Source organism: Cheilinus undulatus, linkage group 20 (assembly GCF_018320785.1).
Source record: "Cheilinus undulatus linkage group 20, ASM1832078v1, whole genome shotgun sequence".
Classification (NCBI taxonomy): Eukaryota; Metazoa; Chordata; class Actinopteri; order Labriformes; family Labridae; genus Cheilinus; species Cheilinus undulatus.
Window position 1 is genome coordinate 12,142,648 of NC_054884.1, and position 14,100 is coordinate 12,156,747.

At 40.5% G+C, this 14,100-nt stretch overlaps 1 protein-coding gene across 1 annotated transcript; it reads left to right on the plus strand.

Annotated features, from left to right (window-relative positions):
* The first annotated feature begins 2,879 nt into the window (after window positions 1-2,879).
* Window positions 2,880-13,724, plus strand: nptx2b (neuronal pentraxin IIb). The gene is made up of 5 exons (XM_041816354.1): window positions 2,880-3,320; window positions 4,368-4,587; window positions 7,169-7,413; window positions 7,534-7,713; window positions 12,725-13,724. Exons 1-5 carry the CDS (start codon window positions 2,880-2,882, stop codon window positions 12,953-12,955), a joined length of 1,317 nt encoding a protein of 438 aa, XP_041672288.1. The 3' UTR covers window positions 12,956-13,724.
* The last annotated feature ends 376 nt before the right edge of the window (window positions 13,725-14,100 follow it).

The window sequence follows — 14,100 nt, forward strand, 5'->3', positions numbered from 1 at the left end:
CTTCTTCATGACCCACCACTGTACTCTCACCATCCAGCAATTAGAAACCTGATTAGTAAGCAGTAGTTGCATTCAAATATGTCCCTCCCCCAATTAGCTCAAGCCATAGCATGCACCTCTCCGCCCCAACATGACCGCCAAGTCTTTGCAGTTTTATCACCTTCTTAAACCCATCAGCCTCAGATGACATCCTCAGCTATCATCTGGTCAATGCTAGCCTTTACAGTGTGTTCAGTCTCTTCATCCCATCAACCTCAGACGACATCTTCAGCCAACACCTCTGCCACCAGCGTCTGGACTCGGTAGATAGATCTGGCTGCTGCTCAGGACAGACATCTATCACCCTATGTCCCTGTAGAGTTCAAGCATTAAAGATTCCCTGCCAATACCTCCTCTATGTAAAATAAATATTCAACTTTGATTATATCCTGATTAAAATACCAAGCAAAACACATCAAAATGTTTCTCATAAACTGTAAAGCCAAACATTGTTCCGGATCTAAAGTTTGATGTAACTCAACCTTGATACATTCTTGATGTTCCTATTATAGGCAAATATCATTTGCATCCATTAATAATAAGCATAAATATACAAAATGTCACTTTCCCTTTGCACTGTGGAGCAAAATGGACCATTAAACCTCATGTTGAAGAACTTCTGCCCCCCCCCCCACACACACACACACACACAATCACACACACACACCCCTTTAAATTGACTGACCTAATTCAACAGAGGTCCTGCCAACTGGTGCTAGTAGTCTCACAAGTAGTAAAATGGGGATCACCTGACTGTAGTCAATGTGTCAAGTCATTGTAGTATAAAGACTCCTGTGTCTGGAAGGTCCAGTCATTGGTTTATCAGTATTCCTGGCTACCATTACACCATGATGACACCCCAAGCAACTCAGAGAAAAGGTTATTGAAAAGTAAGTCCATGGGGGCCTCATGCTTTAGAGATATGAAATGTGTCTTAATTGAACAACTACCTCACCAATGGTATATTAATGTAGCTTATTTTTGAAAAAAGACAAAAAACGGCAACATTTCAGTAAACCACATAAACCAAAAAAGCATGTTATTCGAAACCAAACATCAAATAATTTCCATAAACATTTTATTTTTAAGAATAAAACAAAAATAACAGTATTACAACAAAGTATGGTTAAAAATGAGGACATTTCTACAAGGTAACTGAAAAATACAGAAGTTTTCCAGTTTTTGCAGTGCATTCAGAAAATTTTCAGACATCCTTCATTTTTTCCTTTTTGTTACATTGCAGCCTGATGATGCAGTTGAAAAAAAAATATTCTTATTAATCTACACTCAGAACCCCATTATGACAAAGTTAAAGCTGTTTGTGCAAATGTATTAAAAATGGGAAAAAAAAAGAAATTTCACAGTGGTATTTGTATTCAGTCACTGACAAAAACACTTGAAATTTAGCGCAGGCACCGCCTATTACTTTCAGTCTTTGCTGAGATGTTGCCACACCTTGACTGGAGTCGACCAGTGGTAAATTACACTGGACATGATTTGGAAAGGCACACACCCCTCTGTAGGAGGTGTCACAGCTGACAATGCATATCAGAGCAAAAATCAAGCCATGAAGTCAAAGGAACTGCCTGCAGAGATCAGAGACAGGATTGCTGCAGGGCGCAGATCTGGGGAGGGCAACAAAAAAACTTCTGCTGCACAGAAGTTTGGAAGTTTGGCACAACCATGACTCCTCCAAGAGCTGGTCACCCAGCCAATCCGAGCAATTAGGGGAGAAGGGCCTTAGTAAGAGAGGTGATTTAGACCCTGATGGTCACTCTGACTGAGCTCCAGAGATCCTTTGTGGTGATGGGGCAAAGCCCTCCACCATTCTGTGTGTTATGGCAGAGTGGTTAGATTCACGCCACTCCTGAGTGCAGAACACACTTGCCAGTCAGGTTTGCCAGTTTTCATACATCAGGGTCCATCAACACTTGTGGAACATCAATCACTTGATTTTGTTCCCTTCTTTAGATAAGACTTTCAGTATACTAATCCCACTACAGCTATGCCAGCACACTTCAGAGGTATTTAGATCAAATTTTTAAATGTATGTGGCGTCATGTGAACTTTTTGACCTACTGACCACCTTGACAACAGTTGGTGCCAGTCATTGTGCCACATAAGAGTTTAATGCGCACTCCAGGCCAGTCTGATTCTAATTAACCTGAAGCAACTTGACCATATGCCCAGGCAATCCGGATATGCCCCTCCATCTGTTTACACTAGAGGTTGTGTTAAGCTTTACTAAATCATTTTTCTGCTTCAAGATGATCAATATAGGGAACAAACCAAGGCACTTCTTTTACAAATGCCACTCTATATTTTAGAAAATGTTCAAAACAATTAAAAAAAAAAAAAGATTTGAGTTGAGTTTAAGACGCAGCAAAAGTTGTTCAATTATTTTGCCACTGGCTTGAAGAAAGTGAGAAAATTACTCACTGTTTAATTAACTTTCCAGACAAATAAATAAAGGAAAAGGTATTTGACCAAGCTGGGCGGTGACGTCAACCTACTACAACCAATCCGCGAGCTTCCACAAGCACCTTTTTTGGTAATCCTCTTTTCCTAGAGGAGCTGTCCGATCAGCACTACACAGCGCGCTCTGGAATTGTTCCTTGATTCAAGCCACATTAACTTACAGGCTTACAGACTCCGCTGATCGGATTTCTTGCTGAGATTTTTCCAAATTTTCGGTATTAGCGATGGCGCTACTTCTTAGAATGAGATATACGTGATGTTTTATTAAACTGACGTGTTGGGGAACACTTTTACGCACCAAACTTGAGACTGGATCTCGCTTTTTCACCTTTCCCTCTTGACTTTCCTTAAACCACGCAGGTATGTTCTCACTTTTGTACGGACTTTTGTGTTTTTGTGTGCTGGGTTGCAGTCGACAAGCAAGTGGACAACCGGATGATGGAAAGAGGTACATTTGCCGCGCAGTTCCCATCAGCGGTGATGCCAGTTGCCCTGTGACTCTTTTACCCGAGCTTAGCACCGGGAGCCAAGAAGAAGAGCTCAGAAACACCGTCATGCAGCTTCGAGAGACGATTCTGCAGCAGAAAGAGAATATTTCCAAACAGCAAGGCACCATCAACGAGCTCACCAACAAGCTGTCCCTTTGCGCATCCGCCACCGACGACAGGAGGTACGAAAAGACGGGCCCCTGGAGCAAAGATAAACAGAACACGATGGGGGATGTTCCGAGGGATCCGAATGATACCATTGACAGTCTTCGGAAAACCATGCAAGGTCTCAAGGACAGGCTGGAGAACTTGGAGGTAAGTCGAAAACAAATGCTTGTACCGTGCGTAAAAGCCGGGTTTGATTTGCCCGTGGATTTAAAGGCTTACCACACGCTCCGGCGCTAAGCAATAGATAGGCAATTCCAAGAACAATTAGAATAATTCAAGAGGAGATCAAGCGAGAGTCTCACACTAATTAGCCTTAAACTCCATATATAGTAGCAAGAAAATACCCGGAAATGCGCAAAAGTGTGTAAAAGCATAGAAATATCCTCCCAAAGCATGCGGGAAATGTGTAATTGTCTACCCATTCCTAAGGATTAGTATAAAATAGTGCATTATATGCAAGGCAAAAGCTAAGAGTTGCTAATACCAAGCTAATTTGGGCTATATTTAAAAAATAAAATCATCAAATGAAGGGAAAACAATATAACCTGACACAACAGATGGATGTGTTTCACACGTCAATCAGGAAAGCTTTAATAGGAAACGTTTGAGAAAAGGCAGAGGCTTTGAAAAAAACTGTGTGATTTGGTGAATGTTTTATCTATCACATTTCTATGGGCCAATCAGAGCAACAAAACACGTGACTTAGCCGCTATCGAGCTGTGCATGCGCAGCTACTGAGAATAACGCCAAACATCGCGATTATAGAAATGTAAGTAGTTAACTTTTGTCACTTTTGAAAAGAAAACAACTCACTGCTGTTCTTTGTTCAGAAATGTAGTCAAGTTCTGATAAAACCGGCGTTTTAGCAGCATCCACGCTGATCTCTTGCTCCATAACTGCACCAGCTCTTGCTGCTGCTCATTGATGTCAGGACTCTGCTGCCCCTCGTCGCTGATTGGTCCTGTTACTTTCTAACCGGGCCCAAATGATTCAGATGGGAGCTTTCCAGTTAAAAACAAGGAAACAGGCGTATCCATCTGCTTTGTAAGGTTAATTATAATACTAATCCACATCCAAACTCTTAAATAATCATGCAAGAGCATCGAGGCCTTACATTAACCCTTGGGGGCCTCATCTTCCCTGCTTATCTACGTGCACTTCCTTCTCGTTTTTGTCCCTTTTCTCTCCCCATAGCAACAGCAGATGAGGGCCAACGTGTCCGGCGCCTCGTTCCCCAGCGAGCTCCGCGACCTGCTGCAGCGTCGCCTCGGCCAGCTGGAGAAACAGCTCCTGAAGAAGGTCAACAACCTGGAGGAGCAGAAGAGCATGCTGTCCAACGCCACGGCCGCCTATAGGCTGAAGACGGAGAGCACGCTGAACGCACTGGTGGAGAGGATCAGTGAGCTGGAGAAAGGTAGGATGCTGCCTGAGTGGGTTTTAACATCTGTAACTTTGTCTGATTCACTTAATAATGACTGGGCGGATAGAGTGAGGGTGGAAAATGCGCAACAAGAAGTGGATGTTGTAGTGTGACATCCAGCATGAAGATTAAAGATCAGACTCATCAGTAAAAAGCCATTTGCCACAATTGGATGGGTTGAGAAATTGGAGTAAAAGAAGAGAAAAAAATGGGTTATCAGGCAGGCAATGGGATATACACACAGAAATAACATATAGAGACTTAAAATTCTAACGTGGGGCGAATCTAGGCTTTTTAGACTGGGGTGGCCCAGTAATTTGTGGCCTAAAATTTGTGTGCTCACTCATATGAAATATAGCAGTTTTTGCCAATTCTATCTCTGTTAATCATTTCTGCTTTAACTGGTCAGGTATCACAAAGATGCCATCAGTATTTCCTTTTTATCCACGCCAATGAAATAGGCAGGGGGTTATATAAGGGGTTCTGTATCTTTGTTTGTATGTGTACAAGATCACTCAAGAACGGAAAGTCGGATCTTCACCAAACTTTCAGGGAATATTGGGGTAGTGACAGGGAAGAATCGCTTAGATTTTGGTGATGATCCGCGCACCCGTTTGTTTTTTCTTGGACTTCGAAATTTTGAACACCATAGTAATCACTGGGAGCATGAGTTCCTCGGTGGCGCTGCTGAGGCGTGGGTCTGCCGCCTCAGACGGCCATTCTAGTTTTAATTTAAAAAGTAACCAAACAGGATGGCCACATGTTAACATTCCCTGTTGGATTTGGGACGCAGAAAAATGTTTGTCCAAAATAAAAGTATGAAGTGCTAATAAATGTGTTGCACTAAAATGCAAAGAAAGCTACTATATAAAGCCCACTGACTCTAATGCAAGTCCCGCCTCTGACAAGACGATGAGACAATCATAGGTCAGCTTTTTTGGATGGCACCCAGATTACCCTGGATCTCCCCTGCTGAAATGGCCCAAAAATAATGGAAGAAATATGATTGTTATTGGTGATTGTGGCAATGGGAGTACAGATCAGGTATGTCCTAGGCCAAGGACCTAATCCCTCCAGCGAGTTATGGGTCTGCCCTGAGGTCTCCTCCCAGTTGGATGTGCCTGGATGACCTTCACAAGGAGACGACCAGGAGGCATCCTTATTGGTCAATACCCAAAGCCCCTAACCATAGGTGATGGCTGGAATGAAGGTCAACCAGTACATTAAAGTTTTGATTTCCCAGTTGATCTTCGTTCCAACCCTGTGGTCAGGGTCAAGTGGTACATTGCTGTGATAAAGCACTATTGATGTCAATTGATGTACTGTGAAAAACCCTTAGAAAAGTGGTCTACGCAGCTTTTTCTTACCAAAAGACTTTTATAAAAAATGTGGTGCTATGTTATTTTGACAATCCTAGAACAGACAAACCGAGCTTTTCCACTGTGACTTTTGGCCATGCCAATCCAAACCAAGCTGTGCTGATTTACTATTTCATAAATAGTTTGCCTGCAGTAGGCTACACTAAGCCGAGACTAGCATGTTCCTGCTCTGGAGCAGGGCCTGCTAGTGCACCATGGCGACATCACAGTGGTTCTTTATCATTTGGGAATGCCTCATAGATGTGTTAACTAAACCAAAAAGTGCTTCTTCTTCTTCTGGCGGAACAAATCGATGCTTACTGAATTGCAGCTATGTCATGTCATCAACTTAAAACACCAAGTCATTAGTACTGGACGCACCCTCACTGTAATGGAAAAGCCCCAAAAGCCTTGGTGTCCCCCCTTTGATCTCGGAAATGTCTAAGTCTATAGCAGCATATACTGGCTGGTCTAAGCCTTAACGTTCACTTACTTTAAAGTTGATCAAAAGAGAGACTTAAAACCCATTCTAGAACCTGAGGAAACTGAGTAATAGATGGAGGTAGAAGTAGAGCCTGGTTATTGAAGTATCTACCTCCCGTATTACTTGTGGACAAATGAGCATGCCTGCATTAATGGGTTATAGTGTTGTATAGGAGTAAAAAGGCAGTATGAGCTCTTAAAGACGTGAAAGTGCTTGACCATTGAGAGCTTTGTTGATAAGAAGAAAGATTTCAAATTCTATTTTAGATCCATTTTATCGAAAGTGAGTGCAGAGAAGCTAATACAAGAGAAATGTGAGCCCTTTGTGTTAATACATTTGGTGTAGCCTTATGAACAGATGAGGAGTCTTAAGAGACTTTTGAGGTCAGCTTGATAATTAGTGTTAATTTTCCTGTCTAGACGTAACAAATGGACGGGGTTTCTGCAAAGGTCTGAGACAGGATGTGTCTGGTTTTGCAGTTTTACGTAGGTAACATCACTAATGGAGAGGATGCAGAGGGAGACACTCAAGAGAATAAAAGAGTTGAGAGGGTCTGATGAATCAGAGGTTGCAAATATGCAAATTTCTTACATAAAAGAGTCCTTTGTTGAGACTGTTTTAAGCCTAAAGGGATGTAGTGATGATGCCTCCTTGCCTTTACTCCTAGGTAGGGGTTATAAAGTCTAAGAAAACACTAGGGACACGTCTAACCTCTCTTCTTGTCTCATCACAGGGGGAGGAGACTACAAGTCCCCCGAGCAGTTCAAGCTCTCCCTCCCTCAGCGCACCAATTATCTGTACGGCCGCATCACCAAGAGCCTGCCAGAAATGTACGCCTTCACTCTTTGCATGTGGATCAAGTCCAGCGCCAGTCCAGGGATTGGGACTCCTTTCTCCTATGGAGTCCCAGGGCAAGCTAATGAAATTGTGCTAATTGAATGGGGAAACAACCCAATAGAGCTGCTGATCAATGACAAGGTGAGTAATTTCTTGTGTGCAAAGTCTATTCAACCTGTATCTGCTGTCTTCCTGGGCACTTTTACCAATGAACACTACAATGGAAGCAATCCAAGTTAAGTGCACCCTGGTCTTCCATAGGTTGCTCAGTTGCCTTTGGATGTACGTGATGGAAGGTGGCACCACATCTGCATGTCCTGGACCACACGTGATGGCCAGTGGGACGCATACCAAGATGGTGCCAAGCTGGGAAGTGGCGACAATCTGGCGGCTTGGCATCCCATCAAACCTGGGGGAGTCATTATCCTTGGGCAGGAGCAGGTAAAGCATCATCAGTGGTTAGACATCTGTCTGTATCTCTGGATTTAGTCATCTCTAGTCCCTTAGTCACGATCAAAGACTGCAACCACCTACCTGGAATTACATCACCAATGACTTGTCTTCCACATTAGCATTGTTGACAGTGAGGGATGCTAACAATGTGCTGTCAGTGGTGAAGTGCAGCTTGTTCACTTTTTCTGAAGCCATACACTTCAAAGTGCAATGTCAAGTAGTTCTGCTAATAAGCAGTGTTATTTTAGCATACAACCAGTGGAAACAGTAAAATAAACAACATAAGAAGCAGCAGTGATGGTGGCAGCAGGTTGTCATGACTAATCAGAAGACAGCAGGAACCTGTCATTGGTGAGGACTCCAACTGGATTTTTCTGCGGAGTTAAAAAATAAGAGAATAGAGTTCTGTGGAAATGAAGTGTGACAAGCAGAAAACATTAAATTCAGGTGAAACTGAATGATTAATTCGAAAAGTTGAATGATGGACTAAATACACTGTTGGTCTGCTGGTTGGACCATTTGGGTCCAGACTTGACTAGCTCAAGACATACTGATGAGTTGCTATTTGAATGGAGTTCAGACAACCATAGAGGATGAGTTAAAACAACACTGATAAGGCTTGCCATGTTAATATCACCCTGCAAACCAATCAAAGTTGTTATTTATCCTGAGAAATTTTTAAACATACAGTAGTTTTAATGAAGCTTAATTTTGTAAAGACATTCATGGCTCCCAGATGATGAACCATAGAAACTAAAGATGTTCCTAGGTGGCTATTTCCCTGGGCCCCCCTAGGGGGGCGCCAAAGATCTCAGGGGGCCACAGGACCCTGTCTGTGCTGAAGATGACAGAATTAGATGTGTATGCATTTTTTGAAATCATGATTAGAAACATAATGTACAACAGCATAAGAGGGCAAACCTAAAAGATATTAATGAAAGAGAACCAATTAATTTTTGAGCAAAAAACATCAACATTTTCAGAAAAAATACCACTGTTTTTTGATTATAACGTCATACGTTGCCAAGATAACAAACCCAGAATTTCATAGTTTAATAATGTGAAAATTCATGAGAAAAAATGTGAAATTTTCAAGTTTAAAAGGCCTTAAATTTTGACATTAGAAAGTTAAAAATCTCCTGCTTTAAAATGGTTGTTGTACAATGTTGTAAAGTAAAAAACATAAAAGAAAACAAAAGTGAAAACAGTGTTTGAATTTTTTACTTTTTTGACCATGTTTATTTACAACTTCTAAAGTAAAAAATGTTTCATTTTTTCATGTAAATAATTTACTTTTTAAACTTGAGAATTTCAGGGGGGTTTTTTCTCTTGAAAATATAAAGATCCCCTCATAATTTTCTTTTATAGAATGGCCCTAAAACACTATTGTAATATTAGATTGTCAAAAATCAAGTGTATGTAGGCTTATAATGTTGGGATTTTGTCAATGAAAACAATCAAAATTGATGTTTACATTTTCCAAGGTCCAAGCTGGGGGGAGGGGGTTTAGCTTTTCTTAGATACAAGTAGGGGGGGCCCTAAGGAAAAAGACTGGGAACCCCTGGACTAGTCTAATGTGGTGAAAACACTTAGAAAACAGTCAAATATAGGGTAAAGCTGGTATGCTGGTTAGAGTGCGGCTCAAGTTAGCAGTTAGCTCTGCTAACCTTTGTTCCGCTTTGCATATTAAAATCTTGCTTACCGTGGTACTCATCAGTTTGGTTTAATAGTTGAATGAGTATAACCCTTAACAATCTACACACAACTTTATTTCCATTTTCTTGTTCAAAAAACTGCCAAACTATGCTGTTCTAATGACATGCTGAATGCTAAGCTACTGCATGTTTCACATCTTTGCATCTGGAGGAAAGCTCATTAAATATAGCTACAGCGGCTACTAGAGGTGGGAGGTTTCATTACAGTTATGAAATGCATTTGACCAGGATTTCAGGCTCGTGTTTATAAAAAAAATGATAGAAAATTACTTAAACTTTCTGAAGCCCAAGCCAGTTTTTGTGATTCTTTTGTCCACCTGTATGCATGTAGAATTGGAACCCAATTAAGCAAAATCAAGCTATAGACAATCCTTTTTTCTTCAGTAAAAGTTGGACTATCAGAATATGTGTGCTGCAGTGATGTCAGATGAACGTAAACAAAAAATTAAAAAAAAAACGATCGGCACTCGTCATAAAGTTTTACACTTTTTATTAAAAGGAAAGTGTAATACTTTATGATGAGTGCTGATCATTTTGTTTTTTGTTTCTCAGTGTTTTTGAGCCAGTACCCATATTCCTGTGTTTTGTTGAGTTGAGCTCGCCTTCTCCAGTCAAATGTCAGATGAATGTATCAAAAGTAATGTCTCATACAACTTTATACAAATCACACCCTGATCAACAAAGACCACACCTTCCTCACATCTGCCTTTAAATCATACAGGCCTTGACTCTTAGGAGAAAAACAACTCTCTAACAACCACACAACAGAAACTATCACAACCATTTAGCTCTGTAAACCAATTCACATGTTGCATTCATGTGGTATTCAAGTGCATAATCCCATTCTAAGAGCACAAACATCATATTGTCATTATTTGGGCCAAAGAGGCCTTTTTTTAATCTCCAAACTGGCAAATCACTGTCTTTTTTCTTGTTGATCTTTGGCTGGCCCTGTAAAAGAAGAAAACAGTAAAAGAAGATATTGGTGTACCATGATCTGCCAACAGACTAAAAGAAAGTTGCTTTCTTTTACCTCTGATGTCAAAATGGAGAACCAATATCAATACTGCTAAATTGAACACCACAAAAAACATAATAAATAGTCATATTATCACGGATTTAGAGATTTAGATGTGTGTTATAAAAGCTCTGAATACACACCACACTTTGTGCCTGGATTAAAAATGTTCTGGAAGGGGTATAAGGAGCTGTCTGTCGATTGGTAAAAATGTAAGCTTCAGAGCACAATTTACCTCATAAAGATCTTTATAGTTCCTGAGCCACTGTGAACAAGATCATCTGTGATTCATCAGGATTCAGAGGGTTAGCCAACTCGTAAATCTTGCACCGCCTCATTTGATATCCGAATCTAGCTGTTTATCCGGCTAACCGTGCGCATCTCTGATAGTAACCTTAAAGGCATGTTTAAGTATTTTCTTAGTTGGATTGTATAAGATGCTTGGCAATAGTAGTGGCATTAGTCTCCAGTGATTTCAGTGAATGTTGCTCTTTAAGAAGAACTTGCTGGTTGTACCGGGAGGGCAGCTAGGCAATACAGCCTAACAGAAGGGTAAAGTTTCTCCATATAATTTAGTGAGATTTAAGTGAAAATGTTGGCTCAAACGTAAAATCAATTTCTATTTTTAAAGCATTTTAATTTTCACCCATAAAGCTTCTGTGTTCCAGCTATATTTCAGATGTTTGGGCATGCATACTTTGTCAGAGAAAATGACAACAAAGCTAAGGCTAGTTATTTCAGCTCAGTTTCCACTTCAACAGCTGACACATTGTTTTCACAAGGTAAACCGATTGTAGTTTATCTTGTAATCAGACATTAGAGGAATAAATACACAGCCATGAACTAACTAAAAATGCCTCAAAAATTCTTGATAGCGCATATGTTGGAGCCACCCTTGTTTCTTGGCCCATTTTTACCTAAAGCTCGCTAAAATAAGCAGAGAAACCACCTACTGTTATAGCTAAGCTTACATGCCGGTACGACCAGCAAAACTTCTTAAAGGTGCAATGCACACTTAAACGACTGGAGGCTAATGTTGCTACTATTACCAAGCACCTCATGTGACCCAATGTAAAAAAAACTGAAATATCCCTTTAATCAACCCTACATTTTATCACTGCAATGAGCCTGAAAGTTCCAGTTTAAGTTTTTTGTCGTCAGAGATACTTTCACTGCATCCTGTCCACACATTCATGCCTCCTTGAGGATGAACTATAATCACTCTGCTGTTGTCTTGACCTTTTCAAGTGCTTACATGGTGTTGGAAAAAATTGTAACCGGCTCAATATGTGGATGTAATGACCAAACATGAATACTAATCCCATTGTCCTCAAACTTAACTGTGGTTCAGCTCAATTAAATTAAATTAAATTTAGAGGCTTTTACTGGCATAAAGTTTAATTGATTTTAGCAATAGAAATACAGATATGTGTCAATCTAAATGTATGAAGAATGCAAGCAGTCAAAATTTGAACCCTCCAAGTGATCACCAACCTATCCAACCATGCCACCTGCCTAACTAAACCAAGACACTAAACCAAGCCAGACACTGCAAACATTATGCCTGCTGAATATCTGTGTCCTTGTTTGCATGTTGGCTTTTAACGCAAATAACCCCCCATGCTTGAGTATGATTACCCAAGGCTGTTAGCATGGCAGTAGATGTGAGTAAATAGGTAGGCTACTCTTAGTCTACAAATCCATGTGAATGTGCTGTTGCGTTGCCATGGATTTCAGATGTGTGGGCAGGGATTATGCATCGGGAATCATGTTCTATAAATCCTGCACATGGATTGTGAACTGGGAGTTCACACAGCTGTTTGTATTTTCCCAGGATGACCTCCTTGGGAATCTTTATAACAGTGCTAAATTTAAATGATGGATAAGTCATCTGAGCAGCTAACTCTTATTAAGAGTAACAGCTTATTACATCTGACTTATTTATAGCCATAGTAGTGCATAATCTTGACTGTGTACATTATGATCAGTTTTAAATGTATTGTCGTGCCATATTTAGTCTGTTTTAAGTTGAAACATGAAGTTTTCAAAATCGTTATAAGAATCCGCTTGTCCTCTGAGATACTTGGACAAATTTTCCTTCTTCAACATAGAAAAGAAAAATGCATTAACATGCATTAAACCTGAAGTTTGATGACTGCTCGATCCATACTCCCACAGTTCACCCCAGAAAGATAATCACTTCAAGTACATTATTGTTTTTGATGCTGTTTAAATATCCCACCCTTCTGCTTTATTGCCCTTACAGGACGTGGTGGGCGGGCGATTTGATGCCGGACAGGCTTTCGTGGGCGAGCTGAGTCAGGTGAACATCTGGGACCGGGTTCTGAAGCCAGCGGAGATCCAGGCTATGGCAAACTGCAGCTCTTATTTCCCAGGGAATGTGATCTCCTGGCTACCGAGCAATGTTGAAGTATTTGGGAGGGGAGCGTTTAAGCGGCCCTTGGAGATGTGTCAGGAGCGGCTGGCAAACGCTTAAAACTCACTTACCTGCCTCTCTTTAGATTAGTTCTTTCCATCCATTCAGCTTTTTTAAGTGTCTGCTTTTATTGGAAGAAAGTTTATGGAATGATGTGCAACTATACAATTTAATCTGCTTTGCACTCTTATTTCTTCAAAGCTGAATAGCAGCTGTTTCGTGTTTTTTGGAAATTCAAAGAGCCAGTGTTAAATCGGTTTCTTTTCTGTGATAAAGGAACTTAATACAAAAGTACTTGAAAAAGCCCCCCTAATGTATTGCTGCTATAGAAAGCCCATACACTTACATTCCCACACATTTTCCTACAATCTCCCTCCTCCTTTCCCCATCCTCCACACTCAAGCAAGCTTAAATTAACACTCACCTGAAGCTTTAAGGTAATGAAAATCCACTTTAGCCCTGTACAGACGCACGCATGTGCTGCTACTTCTACAAATACACTGACTCGCCGACAGTTTTCCGTTGACATGTGAGTCGGCGTTGCGTGCTGTGTGGGAGTGAGTGACTGGGAAGATTAACAGACTGGCGAATGTTATGTCTAATACTTAACTAGGGAGTGGGCTCAGAGCAAACAACAGTTACACCTCTGGTCCAGACAAGTCATTCTGAAGCGAAGAAGCTAAATTTAGCACTTTGTAGTTCTGGTTTGGTGCAATAGTCTTATTTCTCTTGCTTTAAGTTGGCTTCTTTATTAGTGACATGCTTAACTAATACCAGTGATACTAGTAAGACTATCACAGTGCTTTTTGAACCCGCCTTTTCCATTTGGACAGACCCTGTGAAAATCATACTGAAAATATTCATAGCTTCAATGTTGTGAAATATTTTTACCTGTGATATGTGATACTGTTAAAGTGGTTGCAGATATCAAAAAAACTCAAAATATGTACCCTCATCAATCACTGTTTAACTGCCCATTTGCGCTAATATCAAATCAGCAAATCACAATGCAGTAAATAAAGCATTTAGGCATGGACAAAACAATCTGCTGAAGTTAAAACAGAGAATGAGAATAGGAAGGAGATGTCTAAAGCGTGCTGATCAGATATTTACAGTATATCAATGAGCAATTAAACAGGGGTACCTAATTAAATGGTCGGTGAGTTTATATTGAATCTATGTCAATAAATGTACTTATTTGTACA

What these genes read in the sequence shown, in the direction of transcription:
- nptx2b (XM_041816354.1), top strand. Translation starts at nt 2,880, where the DNA reads ATGTTCTCACTTTTGTACGGACTTTTGTGTTTTTGTGTGCTGGGTTGC. An exon ending in ACAGGCTGGAGAACTTGGAG is followed by an intron (nt 3,321 to 4,367) that starts GTAAGTCGAAAA and finishes CTCTCCCCATAG; the next exon opens with CAACAGCAGATGAGGGCCAA. An exon ending in TTATCCTTGGGCAGGAGCAG is followed by an intron (nt 7,714 to 12,724) that starts GTAAAGCATCAT and finishes TTGCCCTTACAG; the next exon opens with GACGTGGTGGGCGGGCGATT.